Genomic DNA, 24,574 nt, shown 5'->3' on the forward strand with positions numbered 1-24,574 from the left:
CGTGTCTCACCCAGTCACATTATTCTGACACCGGACCAACCAGTCCAAGCACTAACCCTATAATGCCAGACGCCAGGCGGAGCAGCCACTAGATTGCCCATTTTAAAGTCTTAGGTATGACCCGGCCAGGGTTCGAATCCACGACCTCCCGATGACGGGGCGGACGCCTTACCGGTCCCCTGTTAATAAGACCTTACTTTTTCAGACCCTCTGTTCATAATGTCTATAAACTTACCTCCATTTTAAGACTACCTTCCTTTCTTTCTTTATTTGGTGTTTAACGTCGTTTTCAACCACGAAGGTTATATCGCGACGGGGAATGGGGGGGAGATGGGATAGAGCCACTTGTCAATTGTTTCTTGTTCACAAAAGCACTAATCAAAAATTTGCTCCAGGGGCTAGCAACGTAGTACAATATATGACCTTACTGGGAGAATGCAAGTTTCCAGTACAAAGGACTTAACATTTCTTACATACTGCTTGACTAAAATCTTTGCAAACATGGACTATATTCTATACAAGAAACACTTAACAAGGGTAAAAGGAGAAACAGAATCCGTCAGTCGCCTCTTACGACATGCTGGGGAGCATCGGGTAAATTCTTCCCCCTAACCCGCGGGGGGACCAGGGAGGGGTAAATCCTTCCCCCTAACCCGCGGGGGGTTCTCCCTTCCTTTCAGGACATGATTTTCTCAGATCTCTTGAGGTCTTAAAAGGCGGGTTCCAGTGTATAGACATTAAAAATAAAACCTACAAGTGTGTGCAATTTGGAGGCCCTAGCTTCCAAATTATCTGAGAAAACCTCAACATTAAGTTTTTTTATGAACCGAACATGACCCGACTAAGGTCATGTCGGGAGATCATCAAACACTAGACGCTTGCAAAGTTTCAAAGCTCTAGCTTCAAAAACATCTGAGATAACCTCAACGCTAGCTTTTTATGAATCGAACTTGACAGTGACCCCAAACTTAGACAAGGCATACCAAACAGGGGTCATGTCAGGAGATCATCAAACCCTAGAAGTGTGCAAAGTTTCAAAGCTCTACCTACAAAGACTTCCGAGATAAGTTTTGCTTGTTCAGGGCCGGCCGGTGGGTTGTCCGTCATCTGCTCGTTACTAAGACTCACTGATTACTCAGGTGAGTCAACAAAACCATGATAATGCACCTTATAGGCATACATTGCAATATCATACCAAAAACCTCTGAATATCACTGGGTAATCCGATAGTTTGATTATTAACTAAATGATTAAGAGATATATTGTGCACATCACACTCAATAATTACGTGTAGGTATCCAAACAATCCCTTGAGGCAATTGGTAACATTTTAGTTAAACAGGTAAAAGAAAGCATACACGTAAACATGCTTTGATTATACAGCTTTTCACCAAGAAGGACAAAAAGAAAAAGTCTTCTGAGATAGTGGATATTTATAGCAAAGGCACTTGAATAGTCTTTCTGAATCTCAGTCTTTTGCTCAGTTCAAGCACATTCATCCACTCTCACTCATCCACTCTCTCTCTCTCTCTCTCACACACACACACACACACACACCACACACACACACACACACACACACACACACACACACACACATTTACACACTGGCAAAGCAATAACTAACTTAAAGCTGCTGCCTATTTTGATCACTCTGTGTCGACACTAACACTCGCTGCCTCTTGTGCACTGGTATCACTATCTGCAGCCTCAGACAACTCTTCCTTAGCTGCAGGTGCAGCAGAGTTGTCCTTCTTGGCTCCTCCACCGCTGTCTCTGCGGTCTCTAACAGAGGGTGCTTTGAGCATTCCCTTGGTTTTGATCAGTTCGCTGTCCAGAGGGTTGGTGCGGTTTGCAGTTTTCGTCTGCCTCTCTTCCTCCACATCGCGTATAGCTTCCACCCTGCAAAAACATTGTGAAATGAAAGGGATAAACTTACAGTCAAACAAAAAAGAAAGAATAAAAAACAAGAAAGGTATGTTGTTGAACATTTAATTATGACAAAACAAAAGGTCACGGTCTATTTGTTGGAACATGTAATTATGACAAAACAAAAGGTCACGGTCTATTTGTTGGAACATTGGCAGTCTGTTTTTGGATATCTGCTAAAAATAGAAAGAAGCCTAATTTTGTGCGTCTTGTCTTGCTCTTTTCTTTTACCTCGTCTAATGCTTTAACCCTGGGCAGAGTTGGTTTTATTGAAATACCAGAGACCACAGTAAAGGTTTTCTTAAAGGCTTGAGTTTTTAGTCAAAACAACCTTGAACAAAAAAGAAAAAAGCTTTTTTTCTGTCTAGTCTTGTTGTTTTTGTCTACGTTGTGTATTGCTTTTCCCCTGCACCTAGTTGGTTTTATTGAAATACCAGAGACCACAGTAAAGGTTTTCTTAAAGGCTTGAGTTTTTAGTCAAAACAACCTTGAACAAAAAAGAAAAAAGCTTTTTTTCTGTCTAGTCTTGTTGTTTTTGTCTACGTTGTGTATTGCTTTTCCCCTGCACCTAGTTGGTTTTATTGAAATACCAGAGACTACAGTAAAGGTTAACTGAAAGGCTTGAGCTTTAAGCCGAAACAACTTTGAAAAGAAAAGAATGAAGCCATTTTCTACCTTGTCTGGCTCTCTTCCTTTGCGTCATGTATAGCTTTCACCATGAAGGAAGTTTTTGTAATAAAAATTAAAAAGACCACAGAAAACGATCAATGAAACGGTTGTGCTTTCAGTAAAATTCGAAACAAGAAAGAAAGAAGTTGTGTTACCCTTGACCCTCTTTCTACCCTGGTGCTGTCGAAGACAAGACTTAAGATTGTTCCCCTCTTTCAGACTCTGTGTTCTCAAGAATTCCTGCTTGTAACATTCATAAACGAACCCCATTTCAATATCCTTCTCCCCCGAGACCTGATTTTGTAAGATTTTGTTAGATCTAAAAAACAAGGGCGAGGAGGGGGGGGGGGGGGGGGGGATTGTATGCATGACTACACATAGCACCCTAAAGGCCTTCCTTACTTCATTGAGCCCCAAGTTGACTTCACAAAATCTTTTCAATCATTTTACAAAATATTCAGTGCTAAAGTTTCGTGCAGTGAACTTTGGGAAGTCAACTTTTTCCAGTTAATATAAGACTTTACCTGTGTTGTGAGTCAGGATTCATGGCGTTGATCTCCTCAAACAGCATCATGATGGAATTGTCCTGGTCTAGACTCTGAGTCGAGTGGTTCAGTCTGCACAGTCAACATATACAAACATTAACAGGCAAGTTAAATTTTAAAACGACTACGCAAACCCACAGTGACCCTGGTAACGAAACAAGACCCTGCATATTCAAAGTAAACAAAATTTATTTTCCTGGACAGTAACACACAATAATTGGTTCTATTTTAGCCAGTTCCATACTCAACAAGCTGGCCTAACCCCATCTCACAATTACTTTGATTTTGACTGTGATTAAAAATATCCAAAGTATGCGGGGTAGAGCAAAATACCACGAGTTGGTAGTTAACTTCCTAGATCACACTATCGGAGCAGCAAGCCAATACTGCAATAGACGATTTTCGGAAACTCGGTCGGGTTTGTATGGGTTGTGGAAGAGTTACCTTTTCTTGCAAAACCTCGTACAAATATTGGAGGGGCCAATCAGTAGCGAGGGGTGTGAAGGAAACGTGCGTCTTTCCAACAGACCCCTCACTAGTGTTTGGTCCCTCTTTTATTTGTAGGAGGTTTTACAAGAGGAGGTCACTCTCCCACAACCCATACAAACCCAACAGAGTTATTTTCGGAATTTGTCTATTGATAGAGATCATGCAGATGCTTACTTAGGAGCAAGGCGCTCAGTGACAGCGGCAATGGAAGAAACGAATGAGGTCAGCTGACCAGTGATTACCCTCAATCGTTCGCTTTCCTGCTTCAGTCTGTCAACATCTTGCAGCTGGGCTGTAAAAAGGAAAAAACATCCTCTGTCAAATACAGACATCATAAAACAGGATACAGTGGAACTCCCCCAATTTAATACCTCCCTTTAAAATTTTAAAGTAAGCAGTTTAAGTGTTCATGGTATTGATTTATGATTATGTGAATTTATAAGAATGTGATGTCACTTCTTCAAGGCCCTAGTTCGTTCATAATGTCTGAAAATTTATCTGGAGGATTTCAGCAAAACACAAGTGATTCATTATTAATTTCATACCCCTGCATATGCAATCTGGACTTTGCGACTGTAAATTCACATAATCATAAATCAATACCATGAACACTTTACACCCCCATTCCACACATCCGTTCTAGGTCCCGTTCCCGTAGCAACCAAGGAACGACACGGGAATGGGAGGGATCGGGAGGGGACCTTAATGGAACGCCAATGGACGTTAACAGAACTCCTTTGAACAGTAGGAACGGTTGAGTTCGGGCTGCATGTTCAAAATCGTAGCCATTCCCCGCCCGTTCCAAATGAACGGTAATGGAACCTTAACACATTGGCAACGGAACTCATGGATCGTTAATGGAACTTAACGCAATGGTAACGCAACGCTAGCGCTCTCACACACTGAGTTGTCATACCCGCATTCCACACATCCGTTCTAGTTTGCGTTCACAGCCACTTCGGTCAGACGTTGCTCAAAGATGCAAAAAACGGCCGTTTGCGCAGCGTCTCATTGTTGTGGCAGCCGTCCTCAGGACGGCTGGGAACAGACGCTAGAACGGATGTGTGGAATGGGGGTATAAACTGCTTTCTTTAAAATACCGAGACAGTTTTGTCATCAAGCTTTTGCGTTAACAGACTATTGCTTACCCATCAAACCTTAAAACAAACAAGAAGTAACAACATGAAAGAGGAGATGGGTGCATTAAAGTACTGCATCTTAACTAAGCAAGAACCAGAGATAAAGAAAACAGAAAAAAACAAAAACTCACCTTGATACAGATCCTGCTCGTTAGCGATCCGTTGCAAGCTCTCCTCCCAATGCTGAAAGAAGTATAGAAATCTGAACACTCTGTTGTTCATAATGAAGGAGAAAGGAGAAAAGAAATGTGAACAACCCGTTGTCCCAGCTTTCGTGCTAGCATTTATCACAACTTGTATTTCTTTACAATTACAAATCCTGATGCACCCAACATAAGTCACTCTCCAGATAAAACCCAATGGAAGTGACATCACATACTAAGTTAACCCCCTCTGGTGAAAGCTGAATTGTGACCCTCCACCACGGAATGAGTCGCATGTCACCTCGCGCGGTTCTGCGCCGCTAGGCCTAATATAAGTCCGGAGGATGTCTGGTAACAGTGTGACGGTCACCTTAGTCACAGGCTTATAACTCGAAACGTGGTCGCTCTTTTCTAAAACGGTTTTCACCACTGGATAGAGCATACAAAACTCTTTAAGAAAATGTAACAAATATGAAAATCATGCAAAGGTGACATGCGACTCATTCCGTGGTGGAGGGTCACAATTGTGCATGTAAATAAAACCACTATTTTGTCCCTCTTTTTTTTTTTACAACATTTTTTTGTTTTTTTGTTTTGTTGCGGAAATCCCCTACATTGCGGAGATTTGGATTGCCTGCGCTGTAGTCCCATACTCGTACCTTTTCCATGGCGGCCTGCTTGGTGTCGAGCGTGGCGAAGTGTGAGGTGAGCTGCAGCTGCAGTCCCTCGATGCGCTCCTGCAGTCGCTGGATCTCGTCCTTCTTGGCCAGGCAGCGACGCATGGTGACGTCACGTTGTAGCTCCTGACACGCGCCCTTCAGCTTCTCAAACTTCTGAATCACCTCCTGGGGGGACAAGGGATAGCGTGTGGATTGAAACATCGCAGTTCTCTTCTTATAGGAAACACTATATATGCATTTTTCTTCTTACAGGTAACATCTCAGTCTGCTTGGATTGAAACATTGCATTTCTCTTCTTATAGGCTATGCAATATATCACAGTCAGTTTGTTTGAAAAAAATTGAGGATGAAAGTCGCTTGTTCATTTTGATGCTTGTTATTGTCTCAAGTGCCAGGAGAGTGGTCCCGCGTAACTCTCACTTACTCTATTACACAATCATATGCATTTAGAGCGCTTACTTCCCTTTGTTCACTGTTCCTGTTAGTGTACATATGCGTGCGCGAGTGTAGTATGCTTCGTATGGTATTTTTATCTGTTGTCTTATTATTTGTTTTGTCTTTTAATGTGCACCACACTGAAATTTCTCTGTATGAGATAATAAAGTATTCGTATTCGTATTCGTATTCATCAGATCTGTTTGAATGAAACATTGCGTTTCGCTTCTTATAGGCTTGTGCAACATCACAGTCTGTTTGATTGAAACATTGCATTTTGCTTCTTATACTATAGGCTATGCAACATCACAGTCTGTTTGATTGAAACATTGCGTTTTGTTTCTTATAGGCTATGCAACATCACAGTCTGTTTGATTGAAACATTGCGTTTTGCTTCTTATAGGCTTGTGCAACATCACAGTCTGTTTCATTGAAACATTGCGTTTCGCTTCTTATAGGCTTGTGCAACATCACAGTCTGTTTGATTGAAACATTGCGTTTTGCTTCTTATAGGCTTGTGCAACATCACAGTCTGTTTCATTGAATATTGGATTTTTCTCCTTTGGCCCATGTGAAGAGTTTTCCTGAAAATAACTGAGGTGGCTGGCTGAGAGTTCTAACTATACTATGCCCCCCCATCCCCATCCCAAAATAGGCAGATCTTTGTGATGTGTTTGTTTATTTTAGGCCATTCATTCCCCTGCCATATTCAGCAAACCGTGTCTATAGTATACAGTAAAAAAGGCAACACATACAACCCCAATAATCAAATTCACAAAAGCAAGGCTCCCGCGTTAAAATCAACAAAAATTCAGCACAGCATAATCAGAACATGCAGTGTTCGTCGTTGGACAGAACAATGAAATGACCAATCTCTCACCCTATGGGCAGTCTCGAACTCCACGCAGTGGTCAGCAAAGGGACCCTTAGCGTCAATGAACTTGACTTTGGCTCCGTTGAGACCGTTGGAGCGCCGTGCAGTGACAGGACTCATGTTGGTCACAGGTGTGTTTGCTGACGGTGATTTGCTGGTGTGTGGGGCGGCGGGGGGCAAAGCGGCCGAGAGATCTCCCCTAGGAGCCAAACAAGATGGGTTTGAACACTTTACCTTTCACAATGAAAATTAACAACGTATGTACTGTCCCTCAACTTTGTTACAGCAAGAGCACAAACACCTACAGCTATGCAGACATACATCTTGATATTGACAATGGGGCATGGGGGAGGTGGGGGGGGGGGGGGGGGGGAAGCGGGCACTTCAAAATACTGAAGTCAGTAACTGAAAAAAGCAGCCCAGAGAGAGAGAGAGAGAGAGAGAGAGAGAGAGAGAGAGAGAGAGAAAGAAAGAGAGAGAGAGAGAGAGAGAGAGAAAGAGAGAGAGAAAGAGAGAGAGAGAGAAAGAGAGAGAGAAAGAGAGAGAGAAAAAGAGAGAAAAAGAGAGAGGAGAGGGGGGGGGGGGGGGGGGGGAAGAAGGGGAGAGGGAGAAAAGGCAAGAGATAGCTAAGAGGCAAAAGAAGGGGGAAGACACACACACACACACACATTGAGACAGACATACAAACAGAGAAGGGGAAACGAGAAGGGGAAACGAGAAGGAGAAAAAGAAAAGAACAGGCAATGAATTAACTGAGGCACATCTACATCAACAACATGAGTAAGCATTAAGCTTATCGGGACCATAGTCGGTTCTGATTAGTGCCTCTATCACACATACCATAACACTGATATATATATATAAGCTTGAAATGATTAAAACCAAAACTACCAAAGTATAAATGTCCTACCTGCCATTCAGGCCAGGAACTGGGGGCCTGTGCTGTTGAGGAACAAACAGCAGTGGCTCCAAACTCCTGAAAATCAAAACATTTTGATAAATTGGAGGCTCTCATCATGATCCTTTCTCATCCACAATGCCCGGTAGCTCAGTTGGTAGAGCACTGGACTTGTGATCGAAAGGTCGCAGGTTCGAATTCAGGCCGGGACGGACACGGGTCAACTTTATGTGCAGACCCAGAGACGGAAGCCATGTCCCACCCCCGTGTCATCACAATGGCACGTAAAAGACCTTGGTCATTCTGCCATAAGTGCAGGTGGCTGAATACACCTAAACACGCAGACACCTGGGTAGCGCGACTCCGTTGCTGCTAGCTTTCCACTGGGAGGAAGCGACCCGAATTTCCCAGCGATGGGACAATAAAGTAATGAAAATGAAATGAAAATGAAATTCCCCACTACTAAATCATTTAAGACCTGAGTGACTATGATGTTAAAAAAAATATGATGGTACATTTCCTTTGTGAATTCGTGTCCTTACAACCCATGCACAAAATCTCGTCTTCTGGTATGTTAGTTTGCTTTATAGTGCCCATAATACGCAGAGATGCGCAATTTGGGGAGCCATGAATGTTCTGAGCAGTTTTCGTTATATTAGACAATGTTCGGAAACAACTCTGTCGGGTTTGTATGGGTTGTGAAAGAGTGAGTGCCCTTGCTTTTTCACGGACAATTATATTCACACGTGCTCCTGTCCTGTGCTTGATATTAGTTTCTTTCTTTCTTTATTTGGTGTTTAACGTCGTTTTCAACCACGAAGGTTATATCGCGACGGGGAAATGGGAGGAGATGGGATAGAGCCACTTGTTAATTGTTTCTTGTTCACAAAAGCACTAATCAAAAAATTGCTCCAGGGGCTTGCAACGTAGTACAATATATGACCTTACTGGGAGAATGCAAGTTTCCAGTACAAAGGACTTAACATTTCTTACATACTGCTTGACTAAAATCTTTACAAACATTGACTATATTCTATACAAGAAACACTTAACAAGGGTAAAAGGAGAAACAGAATCCGTTAGTCGCCTCCCACGACATGCTGGGGAGCATCGGGTAAATTCTTCCCCCTGGGGGTACTCTTGATATTAGCCCCTCCAATGTTTGTCCTAGTAAAACCAGGGGTATCCACTCTTTCACAACCAATACTGGGTGGCCGAGTGGTAACACACTTGCGCTCGGAAGCGAGAGGTTGCGAGTTCGACCCTGGGTCAGGGCGTTAGCAATTTTCTCCCCCCTTTCCTAACCTAGGTGGTGGGTTCAAGTGCTAGTCTTTCGGATGAGACGAAAAACCGAGGTCCCTTCGTGTACACTACATTGGGGTGTGCACGTTAAAGATCCCACGATTGACAAAAGGGTCTTTCCTGGCAAAATTGTATAGGCATAGATAAAAAAATGTCCACCAAAATACCCGTGTGACTTGGAATAATAGGCCGTGAAAAGTAGGATATGCGCCGAAATGGCTGCGATCTGCTGGTCGATGTGAATGCGTGATGTATTGTGTAAAAAATTCCATCTCACACGGCATAAATAGATCCCTGCGCCTTGAGTCCGAGTCTGGAGATACGCGCGCGATATAAGACTTCATATAATAACTTCTTCTTTTTCTTGTCGATCACACTTGTATTGTCAGGCCGGACAGCGAGACGAATGTTGCTGTCTTCTCTAGGTCTTCCTTTCCTCCGTACAGCTTGCAGTGAAGGGAGACGGCAGTTGGCCACACGGTTTCCCTTAGGCTCTCAGGGATGGTGCGTACTGCTTGCACTGAAGGGAGACTGCGGTTGGCCATACTGTTTCCCTTAGGCTCTCAGGGATGGTGCATACAAGCCCGACAGAGTTATTTTCGTCTATTCTCATGGTGAAAGGCATGGTGGTTTGTGACACTTACTTTGCAAACTGTGTCTTGTGGCCAGTGTCGATCTGACCGCTCTGTGTGGGGTGGAGCGGGTGCTGCCTCTGAACGATCGTCTTCAGACGGTCCATCATCACCTGTATCAACAACACCGCAGAGTTTTCAGCATGTGCAGACCTCTACTTTCGATAACAAAAGCAAGAAATCAGGATAACCTGAATAAAACATCTTTGAACAATACCCGCTATTACGAGCTAGTCGTGTGACAGAGAGTTTTCTTGCACACGAGACTGTAGATGTTTCACGACGGCTTTAGCCGGAGTGAAACAGCAGCAGTCGAGTGTGCAAGAACACTCTCTGTCACACGACTAGCTCGTAATGGCGATTATGTCTCACAGCTTCAACAGAGGAGAGAACAAACACGTTTTGTGTACTCACGCTTGATAAACCTAAACACAGGAGCAGCCATTGTGGAGAGATCTAATTTTTGACGAAAGTGAACGAACAACTATGAATGACGTCTCGGTATATGTGAATGACGTCACAGTCATCGTCACAGTCTGTATCTTTTGAAGCATTCCATTCTTCATGACGTCTTTCTGTGTCTGCATCCGCGAAATGTTTGTTCTTTCCGGGGTCTTTGTCATCTATGTTCAGAACTCTGTCCTTCTAGTTTCAGACTAACAGGCCTCCCGAGCGAGCCACTTTCCAAGGGAAGCTAAACTCGCGTATGGAAACAGTACTGTAGTCTGGGATGCCGTTTTCAGTATTCTCAGCGTTGAAGAATTTGTAAAGAGAAGACACGACAACAGCAGGAGAAATAAAAGTCGTGTGTGCATTTTGGGGCTTTTGGAGGGACGATTTCGAGTTTGAATCCGTTCTTGCACATGCTCCAAAGCGTGTAACATACAATCTTGCACACGTTTGCTTTAGTAGTGGCAAAGAAGGAAAGCGTGTGACATAATAATATATATTAAAAATTTTAAAAAAGAAAGAAATCAGGATATAATTGAGCTAGAGATCAATGAAGTAAAAGCTATTTATATTTAGTGTTCAGTGGAACTCCCATTTAAAGATCTATACAAAATTAGAAAGATGACAAAAAAGAACAAAACACTGCAGAGAAAAGCAGCAATTACTGACTATTCTGCACATGAATGAAATTCCTTGCCACCTCTTAATCTTACCTTAAGAAATCAAACAAATGATGCAGTATCACGAAAACAAAGACAGACACAGACACTACAGTTGGCTACCCACACACACCAGATTCAGATTGGTTATAATAAATATAAGAATCGTATTTGTTACTACATTTATTTTAATGTTATAATGTTTTAGTCTTCCGTTTGTCTTCATGTTCTTGCGCCACCAATTGATTTGAGATATATATATATTTGCTCAACAACAAAAACAAAGCAGCAATGTAACAAACTGCACAGAACGATCCACAACAGAAGGATAAAGAATCATACTCACATATGCCAGATCCAAAAACTCAAACTTGTTGGTGGAGCTTGAGAAGGCAAGGGACATCACCAGGTGAACATGCAGAGTGGGCAACAGATGCGTCAGTGTTTTCAGCTGTGCTTTGAACGTCTTCTCTTTCTCGTGGAACTGGCTGGAGAAAACATAATATTAATTAATATAGCTATTCTGATGGACACGTGGGGGAATTCGGGGGCTGTGATTGGATTGTCTCTTCCGATCATCAAAGCATAATGCTACGGAAGTCGGCCATTTTTGCCAATATCCAAAAGCATATTATTGGCAATAACAAAGACGCATGGTTCCGGTTTACCCATCTGTACCACACGATGTTTTAATCGACAACAGCATACACTGACAACTTGAAATTCTTCTCGGGAATGTTTTTCAGCTTTACAAATGTCGATAGCATACCCTTTTCTGCTAACTTTCCGATGAAACAGGACTAAATCAATTATTTTCTGTCCCTAAACACCACAAAATGCCCAAAGTCGAAAGATGTAGTACAAACAGGGGAGTAAAACAGAACAGCCGTTTTTGTGTGCCTGTGTCAGTTGCCGACTGACACAAACTTTCGCATTCGGCTTTTCTTATCTCGTAACTCCACACTAAATACCCCACTTCCCCTCTGAAGTATTGATGTACAACCCATCGCACTAACATTCATGTAGTCGTTTATAACTGAGGTTGAAAAATTCGCTTCATGACGAGACAAGTATCCAAAATGCCATTCACCCAAACTGAAAACTTCGCTGCCGTCTGCTCGCAATTAGCTGTTCTCTTCTCCTCCCCTTGTTGCATCCTAGTTCTTCAGTTGTTTCTAGTTTTCCGTTTATGTTGTGTTTTGGTCTTCTTCATAAGTAGTCTTGTTCAAAATTTAAAAAACTCAAACTTCTTTTTGTTGTATTCGAATGAACTAATAAAAAGCTGTTTAACAGCTGTGTTGTCAAATCAAGGTTTTTTCCAAAGTCAGTGTGGCGTCTGCGCATTAGGAAACGAGGTCTGCTATCAAAACCTGAGATCAACGCATCGACGCAAAAACTGTCATTTTGTAAGTTTGGAACAACAAATCAAGGTCAGAACAGCTATATAATCGCTATTGTGTTTTCAGCGTAGCAATAGGGTCCGATATTTAGACGAGACAAGTATAATGCGACTCGTCTTTGACTCATCGGCATTATACTTGTCTCGTCTAAATATCGGACCCTATTGCTAAGCTGAAAACACAATAGCTGTTAATAATTATAATAATAATAATACGAGAATTTATAACGCGCACATATCTCACCAAAAGGCGACTCAAGGCGCACTCATACACATTCTTTCGCATTAACAACTCATGCACACTCACGCATAAATTACATGAAGATGACAAGACAACAACACAAACAGAGACACGACACTCAAAAGTAAGCATGAAAGACAAAAGAATTCAAACAGATCTAAATTCACAAACACACAATCTGAATCATGATTTCAGCATTTTCATTTTCTAACCGTGAAAACAACAGAAAGTCAATGTTTCTTACTCTCATTCTGCTTCTGCGTATTACACATTTAGTCTCTCTCTGCCCACATGCCTCAGTTAAGGGGAGACCCCACACAAGACAATGATATTCAATTATTTTGTATGTGGTATTGATTGTTGTGTTTGTGTAGGTTAAAATCCAACTGCATCCCCACTCCACACATCTTAAAAGTGAAACAAAATTGCTACTGAACTGACTACTGAGCCATAGAAAAAAAAAATAGGTAGATGCATTTGTAAAATGGCATTTATTGGCCTCTGACAGGAATGGCACCTACACCGGTCAGCATGCCACAGCATCATTCTTAGACAAGATAGGCAATCAAAACTGACCCATTTTTGGAAGAAAATGAATCGTTCTTTCTCTGAAAATATTTGTTCAGTTTGCGCTGTTTTGATTTTTTGGTCGACTTTAATTTAAGGAGGAGAACCTTGCTTTTGTGAATATGACTTTCAGGTGTGTCAGTGTCGTCTGTTCCAATGTATAGACACTATGGTAGTACCTCGTACAAAATCAATCTGTTTGCAGCATATGGTAGGGGAATGAATGGCCTTTCTACTAGTCACATAACTGATTTTAAAATAAATAACCTCATAACAAAGAACCACACTAACACACATCTGCCTAGTTTTTGACGGGTACACTGGCACCAATATTTTAAGATTTCCAATAACCTGAGAAAATCAGGCCTTAAAAAGGAGGCAGTCTTGTTCTTGTTCTTGTTCTTGTTCTTTGTTCGTGGGCTGAAACTCCCACGTACACTCGTGTTTTTTGCACGAGTGGAATTTTACGTGTATGACCGTTTTTTACCCCGCCATTTAGGCAGCCATACGCCGTTTTCGGAGGAAGCATGCTGGGTATTTTCGTGTTTCTATAACCCACCGAACTCTGACATGGATTACAGGATCTTTTTCGTGCGCACTTGGTCTTGTGCTTGCGTGTACACACGGGGGGTGTTCGGACACCAAGGAGAGTCTGCACACAAAGTTGACTCTGAGAAATAAATCTCTCGCCGAACAATGGGACGAACTCACGCTGACAGCGGCCAACTGGATACAAATCCAGCGCGCTACCGACTGAGCTACATCCCCACCCAATTGGGGGGTCCTATAAGCGGGCTCCACTGTAGTAGACAGGTAATTTTGAGGAAAAACAAGAAGGGCAAAGCCCATACGACTCACATGCTTTACACATTTTTCCTACCAAAATACATGTGACCTTGACCCAAGGTCAAGGTCATGCAACACAAAGCTGTTAATTCAAGACATAGGAAGTACAATGGTGCTTATTGGCTCTTTCTACCATGAGATATGGTCACTTTTAGTGGTTCACTACCTTATTTTGGTCACATTTCATAAGGGTCAAAGTGACCTTGACCTTGATCATATGTGACCAAATGTGTCTCATGATGAAAGCATAACATGTGCCCCACATAATTTTTAAGTTTGAAACAGTTATCTTCCATAGTTCAGGGTCAAGGTCACTTCAAAATATGTATACAATCCAACTTTGAAGAGCTCCTGTGACCTTGACCTTGAAGCAAGGTAAACCAAACTGGTATCAAAAGATGGGGCTTACTTTGCCCTATATATCATATATAGGTGAGGTATTGAATCTCAAAAACTTCAGAGAAAATGTGAAAAATAGCTGTTTTTTAGGCAACATTTATGGCCCCTGCGACCTTGACCTTGAAGCAAGGTCAAGATGCTATGTATGTTTTTTGGGGCCTTGTCATCATACACCATCTTGCCAAATTTGGTACTGATAGACTGAATAGTGTCCAAGAAATATCCAACGTTAAAGTTTTCCGGACGGACGGACGGACGGACGGACGACTCGGGTGAGTACATAGACTCACTTTTGCTTCGCATGTGAGTCAAAAAACCATACCTGTCAACCTCTTCCACCAGCATATCTTTCGTCTGTTCCATCTTCAGCATGATGGCTTCGTACAGCTCCAGAAGACTGTGTCGCTCTTTGTCTGCGTTCTGTTTGATCTCGTCCAGCAGGGCTCGCAACAACAGGATTCCGTCTCGCACTGAGTGCTGCAGATCTCGGATAGCCTGGCATCAAGGAACAGATCAAAACAGATGTAAGTGTGTGTGCTTGGGTGGATGTAAAGATGTCCTTGCATGCATGCTTGTGTGTGTGTGTGTGTCAAGGGTGTGGGTGTGTGTGTGTGTGTGTGTGTGTGTGTGTGTGTGTGTGAGTGTGCATGCATACATGTGTGTCTCTGTGTATACAATTACAAGCACCTGTGTGTACGCACAAAAAGATTTTTGGAACCCTTTTCGGAACAAATGAAAACGGCTTGGATTATCTGCGATTCAATGTTTCCCCTTTGATTTGAGCCAATGATAAATGCCCCCCCCCCCCCCCCCCCCCCACACACACACACACATTGTTCATATCAATGCAGTCAGTCAACTAAATGAGTAAAAAATACGAGTCACAGGGTACTGATAAATCTGGCCAAAGTTTCACTGTTGATTATTATCATCATGTTCAATACATCAATGTAAAATGTACCTGAACGCTATGATCTAGTTTCTTGCAGCTCTGGTTGTAAGCAGTTTCCAGGTCTACACAGTGCGTGCGGCTTTCTCTGAAAACAAAGAAAGAGGTTTACAGATAAAGGGATATCATAGACCAAAAAATGGTGTCAAGAACTATTGTCATAATTCAGTTTGGGGTGGGGGTTGTAATTATGTGACCACACACCAGGAATATCTTACAAAATAAGTGTTTGAGCCCTCTGTTATTCAAATTTGAAGCGGCTGTGTTTGGGGTGGGAGTTGTAATTACGTGACCACACACCAGGAATATCTTACACAATAAGTGTTTGAGCCCTCTGTTATTCAAATTTGAAGCGGCTGTGTTTGGGGTGGCGTTTCGAAACTGGGATTTCTCTACTTCTCCCGCTACTGCCATCTCTGCTTTGATTTCCGTCAAAACTTTTCGCCCTTAAGAATAAATCATAACAGGGGTATCTAAATTACAGCACAATGAATGTCCCTTGAACTTTGTAAGATACAATTCGCCAGAAAACTTCCCCAACTGGCTCCTTGGATAGCCCACCTTTAATGCAAGAATAAAAGCATACCCCACAACTAGCCCCAGTCACAGTGCGTTTGATACTCACTACTCATACAGAAATACAAAATCATTCTGGACTTCTTTGGGTCAGAACGTTGACAAGCAAGACTTGTCTGTGCAATTGCACAGAAGATTATTAATTGCATCAGAATGATACTGGATAATTAGACGATTATTAGGCTTACCATATGAAATCTCATAAATATGTATACATATCACCTCACCGCGCAAGTAAAATCTATAAACAATCTCCCCCTCATGCCCGTTACATTTTTGCTCAAATTCAGATCGATGCATTTGATCAGACAGACAGGTAAAAAACACACCAACAGATAGACATCAAAGTCTTCACTTACATTCGCATGTCCCTGAAGCAGTTAATGCAGAGCATAATCTTCTTCTCCATGGAAAACATGATGTATGGCTCGCCATGAAGAGCTGAAAAACACAGAAACAAAAAACACGTCAGAAGATGGTTGGTTCACTTGCAAGCGAGTGAGTGTAAGACTGTGCATGTTAGCGTTGACCACAGATCATGCTAGCAACTTTTCGAAGTTGTATTTTCCTGAAATCACAACGCTTCACTCTCATTAAAATCAGTCATCGCGCTGGACATTTTCTTTACTGGGGTTTCTTTATAAGTACAGTGGAACCCCTCCTTTACACCCCCCCCCCCCCCCCCAAAAAAAAAAAAAATATATATATATATATTTTTTTAAGAGTAGGAACTTTTAATTATTGACAAAACAAAACATTACATTTACAGAACAATAGTACCTGCGATGAAAGGACACCCTTGGGACCAGCTAAACGTGTCCCTACATTGCAGGTGGCCTGTCATGACAGGTATACTTTGGTTGAAATAATAGACAAAGGGGCATTAGAAGGTGTCCTTTTAAGGGAGGTGTCCTCTCATCAGAGGGGCCACACATGGCAGGTATCGCTGTGCATCAACCCAGTAGACTTATGGTACAAATAATGAACTTATCTCAACATCTTTGGTGAATCTCCCATTCTTGTTTTTTGATTGTGAACTGGAAGGCATACTCACAGCAACGTTTGTGGATGTCACGAGTTCGTTTTGTCATCAGCACAATGTCGTGAGCGGCAAACATTCGGGCACGGTGGGTGTCGTCTCGGCACTTTGTACACAGAGGTTGGCAGCATGTGTTGCAGTAAAACATGCCCCCGCTGGTGTCCTGAAATTAATGGGGAACAATTTATGTGAAAATTATCATTATCAATATCAACAAATCAAGTTTTTATCAAGAGAGACTTCTAATAAAACAAGTAAAATTTACTAAAAATCACTGCGCTGTCTTGAATTTTGAAAGTTACAGAACAGTACAAAGAAACAATCATAACAACAATAGTTTAGTTCACAAAGACCGGCTGCTTGAATGTCTTATTGATACTAATATGTTGTTAGTGTCATCTTAGCAAACACTGACAGAAAGTAATGATTCATTGATTGTTGAAAATCAATACAAACATTTGTTTAATCTTATTCACAATCCATGTCTGAGATCTTGAGCACTTTTTCCTAAGAGTAAGAACAAGTATGAACAGCATGTAATAGCAAAGTCCCCTAGCTATGATAGATCTAGTTAGGGTTTGATAGTGATTCATACAGAATAATTAATATTTTATAATTATACTTCTGTACGTTCTTAGTATCTTACCATCATGACGAAGGCAGTTTATACCTAACCTAGTCACTGGCGTGTCTTCTTTTTATTTTAATTATTAGAATAATTATAGTACATCATGTAACACTAAAGTAAAAACAAAATTGTGGCACAAGAAATTAAGAACAGTAAAGTTCCACATGCAGTTAACCTGTGCTGTTCTGGTTTTAGTCCATGGATATTACTTACAGAAGAATCACAGTTGGCGCAAGGAGCTTTTTCATCAGTGGTCGATTCCACCATGAACTTGAGCAGGGGGTCATGAGGGGGGGTGTTACCACCATCTTTGATATGAGTTGTAACCCTGGAACACACAAAAGTTACATGTATTAGGAAATAGAACTCCACATAAACATTATGATAAAGCAGAACTTTAAGTTTAACAATAACATTGAGACATGTACAACAAATAACTTTATAAGAAAGAAAATAATCCATACAATTTAGCGCTGTGTAACTGTAACTAGTGTAAGGTTCACTGAGTTGCTCTTTTTTCCACTGGGGTTCATTGACGGAACAATGCCAATCCACACACACAATTCACACTTTCCTAACTGACTTAACTGAAGTTAACACTGATAATTAATTCATCAATGGATCCAAAGCAGCATTTTCAGTTAACTTAACTTAACTTAATTTTCCATAGAAATTGACTTATTTTTCAAGAACTATAGTCTACTAGATGATTACCCGCTTCGCCGGGAATAAGTAGAGCCGAATACCCGGCCGTCGCCGGGGACCCGGCTTTGCCGGGTGTACGCCGGCATCGCCGGCGCACGAAGGAAGGGAGATCTAAAAATAGTAACGTGCAGTGATCTTCTAAATATAAACGTACAAACGGGAATATCGATTGACGCCAGCGCACGAAGGAAGGGAGATCTAAAAATAGTAACGTGCAGTGAAAAACGAAAATCGGTTCAGCGCTGCGCGCTGAGAGCACCTGTTGAAATATCTCATCGATCAGGTTGTGTCCGGGGTCTCTGTCAATAAGCCCACCAAATTTGAAGCAGATCCATCGAGAACTTTGGCCGTGCATGGCGATCAATCACACACACACACACACACACACACACACAGACACAAGTCGTATATATATATAGATAGTCACTACACACTTTTTAATTCCATCTGTTAATAGTGTTATCATAACTATAACTATAAGCTGCTGATTACTGGAAATGGAATTCCTGAGCTCCAAATAGATAGAGATAAGTAACAATGTATAAAGTTCTAGTTTCTACACAAGTGAAAGACTCAAACTCAAAAACTATAATAGATAAAACTACATACATGTATTATGGAAACATTCAAAATCAGGACAATTACTGTCAAGTGTATTCTATTTATAACATTTAGTCCTAGAGAAATAGATTTAATTCATCAATAATATTTTTATTAAAGTTAACAAAATCTCTTGGAACCAAACCAAAAAATTCAGAAAAACAACATATTTACTCTATCAGTATCACTTTTAACCCTTTCGCTGCCAATCAAAACTTACTTATACATACAGCATTCCTGATTGCCAGGGAATTTTGGAGTTCGGGGTGTAATAATTCACACAAAAATTCTAGCTCCAAACTGGCAGTAGGTAGGTAAGTAAAACCTATGTTATTTTTAAAGGAAATTGAACCAAGAATCTGTTTTTAGTGTCAGGCCAAAAAAACCAAGTCGCGTAAGGCAAAAATACAACATTTAGTCAAGTAGCTGTTGAACTCACAGAATGAAACTGAACGCAATGCAACGCAGCAAGACCGTATACTCGTAGCATCGCCAGTCCACCGCCCGTGGCAAAGGCAGTGCCAGTGTAATTGACAAGAAGAGCGGGGTAGTAGTTGCGCTAAGAAGGATAGCACGCTTTTCTGTAGCTCTCTTTGTTTTAACTTTCTGAGCGTGTTTTTAATCCAAACATATCATATATGTTTTTGGAATCAGGAACCGACAAGGAATCAGATGAAAGTGTTTTTAAATTGATTTGGACAATTTAATTTTGATAATAATTTTTATATATTTAATTTTCAGAGCTTGTTTTTAATCCAAATATAACATATTTATATGTTTTTGGAATCAGCAAATGATGGAGAATAAGATGAACGTAAATTTGGATCGTTTTAGAAAAATATAATTTTTTTTACAATTTTCAGATTTTTAATGACCAAAGTCATTAATTAATTTTTAAGCCACCAAGCTGAAATGCAATACCGAAGTCCGGCCTTCGTCGAAGATTGCTTGGCCAAAATTTCAATCAATTTGATTGAACAAGAAGAGCAAACGCTCGATCGAGTCACTTTCGCAGTTCTGAATATTATATGAGGCATCAGATGGACAGGAAGAAATTGCTATTCACAACACAATGCATACCTGAAGAATTCAAGACATACCTGTGACCTTGAAAAAGGTCAAAGGTCACCAAAGCAGACGTCAAAGTGTAGAGGTCACTGGGAGTCACGTTCACATAAAATTTGAGCCCGGTCACTTTTATAGTTTCCGAGAAAAGCCCAACGTTAAGTTGTGTGTTGCCGAACAGAAAAGGCTAGTTATCTCCCTTGTTTTTCTGATAACGTTCGTAAAAGGCTACAGATGTAAATACTTTGATGTAAAGAATAATCCTACAAAGTTTCAATCACATCCGATGAACTTTGTCAAAGATATAAAATGTCTAATTTTTCCTTTGACGCTGACCTGTGACCTTGAAAAAGGTCAAAGGTCAACGAAACCATCGTTAAAGTGTAGAGGTCATTGGAGGTCACGACTAAACAAAATATGAGCCCGATCGCTTTGATAGTTTCCGAGAAAAGTCCAACGTTAAGGTGGTGTCTACGGACGGCCGGCCGGACGGCCGGCCGGACAGACTAACACTGACCGATTACATAGAGTCACTTTTTCTCAAGTGACTCAAAAATGAGGGCGTACGGTGCCGCCTGAAATTTCACAAAAAGACAGATATGACGTCATCAAAGGTATTTATCAAAAAAAGGAAAAAAACGTTCGGGGATATCAATCCCAGGAACTCTCATGTCAAATTTCATAAAGATCGGTCCAGTAGTTTGGTCTGAATCGCTCTACACACACGCACGCACACACAGACAGACGGACACACACACACACATACACCACGAGTCCACGACCCTCGTCTTGATTCCCCCTCTATGTTAAAACATTTAGTCAAAACTTGACTAAATGTAAAAATAGGTGTGGTAAAGGTAACATAGCCAAAAAAAATAGGGTAGGAAGGTAGGCAATCACTTTTTTTTTTTTTTACTTTTTTTTCTAATGTGTACAAATTAAACCTACCGTACTTTCCGGGTGACAAGGCGCTTTGTTATCTAAGACGCACCCCCTTCTTTTTAAAAATGACCCAGTTTTTGCCATGAGAGGTGGTTCCCCTGTCATATCTGAGAGAGGAAACACTTCCTGCATCGGGGTCAGTGACCGGTCAGTGACCAAAGGCAGTGATAGCTGGGTGGCCTTGTTAAAAGACACGACCTTCTTCCCAGGGGTCATGACCCAGTTTTTGCCATGAGAGGTGGTTCCCCTGTCATATCTGAGAGAGGAAACACTTCCTGCATCGGGGTCAGTGACCGAGTTTAACAGAGTGGAAATCTGTGTGTGCGGCCAGATCAAAGGCAGGGCAGTACCTAGTAGCTGAAACATGCATTATCACAAGTTGTTTGACTGGTACTCAAGCGGTCTCTTTGATTTTTTTCGTATTTCATACACGGATTAGGCGCTTCGTTATACAAGACACAGGGGTCGAACTGGAGGAAAAAAGTCGCGCCTTATGACCCGGAAAGTACGGTACTTGACAGGGAAATAAGTTGCGTTTTTTGCACTCGTTTTTTTTTTTTGTGACAAATGTAATAAAAAGTTATAGGATCGGCCCCTAAAAATAGGGTAGGTCGGGTTACCGTAACCACACCTATTTTTTTTTAGGCCTCACGTAAACATGGAAATAATAATTAGTTTGGCTTATAATGATGTTCAAATATGAACTTTTGAAAAATCAGTCCGGCGCATCAGGTGGCTGTTTTGCTTGCTCGAAGAAAGGATCATAATCACTGTCATCTACCTGTTTCCAACGAATCGTCCGAAAGAAGATCTCCCCCTTCCCCTGTCAGTATCCATAATCATTTGCACCGCCTGTAGCGTCAGTCCGTCTTTGTTTTTCCCTACTAGGGCCCGGTCGACTGTCACCGTTAGCCATTTTGACGAGTCGAGCTTTCTCTCCCCATCCCTGCCGCCAAGGCCGAAAATAGCCTTCAGACGCAAAACCGCGTCACCATTTATGTTTATGCATGAGAATGAGGTATCCTACCAAGCCATTGGCTGGTATTTGTGTGTCAGCAGTGACGTAACATTTCTGGAAAATTCCTGAACTGAGCTGACGGGTTTACCCGTCACGTAGGCACTGCGGCTGCACAGGCACATGACGGGTATACCCGTCATAAGGCAGCCAAGGGGTTAATGTTTTTATGCACTCACCCACACACAGGGCAGGTCATCTTGGAGTCAACATCTCGACCACGGAGACATCTCTCACAGAAGCTGTGAAAGCATGTCAAGATGCAGGGGTTCTCGTACGGCTCGTTACACAAGGGGCACTGCAAGGGGTTCCACTTCTTGGAATCCACTTCCTCCAGATTTTCCATGGGATGGAAAATCTCCCCTGACATAATGTCCTCCGCCAATTCTTGTGCTTTTCTGACTCAGAGTGAGAGTTTGTGTAACAATAACTTTCATGCACAGGCATTAGTCAACAGCGCTATTGGAAGGCCACTTCATTGTGAGTTGTTTCAAGTTTTAGTCCACAGGCAGCATGCATACACTGTGATCACACCTAGATCAGTCTTTTGAGCACAATTTGTGAAACAATAAGTGTGTCACTGTCAGGATCCACAGATCTATGGCTTCCAAAGTGTGATGGACTGTAGTTACTTTAACTACTTGTCCTGAAACAAATATAATTGCAGTTTTATAGTGACAGAAGTCAGCCACAGGTACTGGTGTTGGCATGGATGATACATGTACAGTACAAACTCACACCATGCATGAAGTTTAAAAAACCTAGTGAGTAAGTGACTGATGCAGGATCTAACTCTCACAGTGTAGTGACACTGACACTAGTCAGTAGACTAGTGACAGAAAAAACGTGAAGTTAAAGAATGGCACATGGCAATACACTGCAGCAGTAAATAGGTTACTACCTGAGACTTTTTGTTAAAACAAATTGTGAACCTCGTGCGTAACTTTACAAAAGACGATCAAATCATCAAACTGCAACAGTTCATCATGCCAAAACTTCGTCGGTTGACAAGTTTCAAACTCTCGAAATATGGATTCTACACTCAGTATGCCATTTAAAGTGGCTTGGTTCTGTGCTCCAAAAGAAGAGAATGTACAAATGACTCTTTGATTATTCTCACAAGAAATCGTTTTCACTCTAAGAGAGGAAAAGTATGGAAAAGTAGGCGTTTACTTTCAGCGTTAACCAAGAACGCAGGGCGTCGCCATCTTGGAATGAGTGACTCAACTTTCCAAATTCGGAATTGAAGGTCGTCTTGGGTCAGAATGACCCTCCGAGTTTCCGTTCCTTTTCAAATCGTGATCTACAGAAAGAAGCATCCCATTTAAGCACAGAAAAAATTGCTTATGCCTTCACTTACTCTGAAAATATGATTATTGCGCTGGCTTTTTACCCACTTTTGAGCACAGGGGAAGCAAATACGCTGACTTGTGTTAATATTATTCAAATTGAGTTACTTCCCTTCTACCATTATTTTGGGCAAGAAGTTTGCCCATTCTGCATTTTTCTTTTCAGATTTGTATACTGCTTTGACGTGGGGTTTTTTTCTTATTCGTTTTATGCAAAATGGTTGGACTGAGCAAAGTTTTTACGCGTCAATCACAAATCTGAGTTGGACCCCAGTATACGTGTCTTTTTCAGGCCAAGATATGTGTCATTAAAGGAAAAGTCCAAGGTTTAGGGTCACTTTTGATATGTTGACCCTCTTAATTCATCAACCACAAATGCGTGTGTAAAAATGAACACAAAAGTCCAAAAAGTATACTTTGACTCGTTTGTTGGCTGTTCTGAATCGTTCCATCGCGCGCGCAGTCTTGGCTCATGACCTTGTGCACATACGTGTGCTACGTCACGGGCCTTGAACAAAATTTATATGGCCGGCTCAAGCGCGACTTGTTTGGTGTTTTCTCCTCTCTGTGTCTCTGTCTGTGTATCTCTTTCTGTATGTCTGTCTGTCTGCATCTTTGAGTCTTGGAGACTTGAGTCTGTCTTATGTGTCTGTCTGTCATTGTATATGTCTCTATCTGTCTCTCCCTCTCTTTCTCTCTCTTTCACACACCCCTACCATCCCCCATCCCTCCCCACCTCTTTCCCCACCCTATTGTATTCTCACCCCACCCCTTCGACCTCACGCCCCTCCCCCCTTCCCACCTAGTCATCATGCAACATACATCGTTACCATCGAGGACAAACTAAGAAATACGTAAGCTTATAACCCCTCGCAAGGAAATCCACGGCCCTACGTGTTTTGCCATTCACAAATAGCTCGTTTCCCTTCAAAAAGCCTATACATTGGAACAGAGAGTAGAAAAAGAAGCCTAAAAGTAGTCAAGGTAAACCGCAGTTCAAGCGATTACCTGGCCTAATTGGCAACATTCAGGCGGCGTCTACGAGCTAATCCGTCAAAATCCGTGCACAGGGTTGTAGCCTAACGGGTGTGCACTGGGCACACAATACACCTGTGGAAAAGAGGGATATGGAGACGTGCTTTTCTTGTTGCCATTAACACTGGAGTGGCGACAGCCCTATGTGATGGGGCTTATCCCTTTCATAGTCCGCGTCAAGTCATGCACTTTTTGCATCACTACCCTTCGTTTCAGTCCCGCGTTGGCACTGTCGCTCAATAATTGCTTATCAGCTGACACTGTCCCCTCCGCCAAACAAAAACAAGTCGCGTAAGGCGAAATTACTACATTTAGTCAAGCTGTGGAACTCACAGAATAAAACTGAACGCACTGCATTTTTTCACAATGACCGTA

General features: G+C 41.8%; 1 protein-coding gene across 1 annotated transcript; it reads right to left on the reverse strand.

Moving 5' to 3' along the window:
* Nucleotides 1-1,563: 1,563 nt before the first annotated feature.
* LOC138978765 (RING finger protein 207-like) lies at nucleotides 1,564-23,205 on the reverse strand. Its single transcript, XM_070351553.1, has 15 exons — nucleotides 21,995-23,205; nucleotides 17,702-17,816; nucleotides 16,876-17,023; nucleotides 16,181-16,262; nucleotides 15,258-15,333; nucleotides 14,619-14,791; nucleotides 11,191-11,332; nucleotides 9,748-9,848; nucleotides 7,814-7,879; nucleotides 6,910-7,102; nucleotides 5,574-5,759; nucleotides 4,903-4,954; nucleotides 3,807-3,924; nucleotides 3,123-3,215; nucleotides 1,564-1,902 (listed from the first exon to the last, which is right to left on the reverse strand). Exons 1-15 carry the CDS (start codon nucleotides 22,183-22,185, stop codon nucleotides 1,650-1,652), a joined length of 1,989 nt encoding a protein of 662 aa, XP_070207654.1. The 5' UTR covers nucleotides 22,186-23,205; the 3' UTR covers nucleotides 1,564-1,649.
* Between the last annotated feature and the right edge of the window lie 1,369 nt (nucleotides 23,206-24,574).

This window comes from Littorina saxatilis, linkage group LG10, assembly GCF_037325665.1.
Source record: "Littorina saxatilis isolate snail1 linkage group LG10, US_GU_Lsax_2.0, whole genome shotgun sequence".
NCBI classification, from domain to species: Eukaryota; Metazoa; Mollusca; class Gastropoda; order Littorinimorpha; family Littorinidae; genus Littorina; species Littorina saxatilis.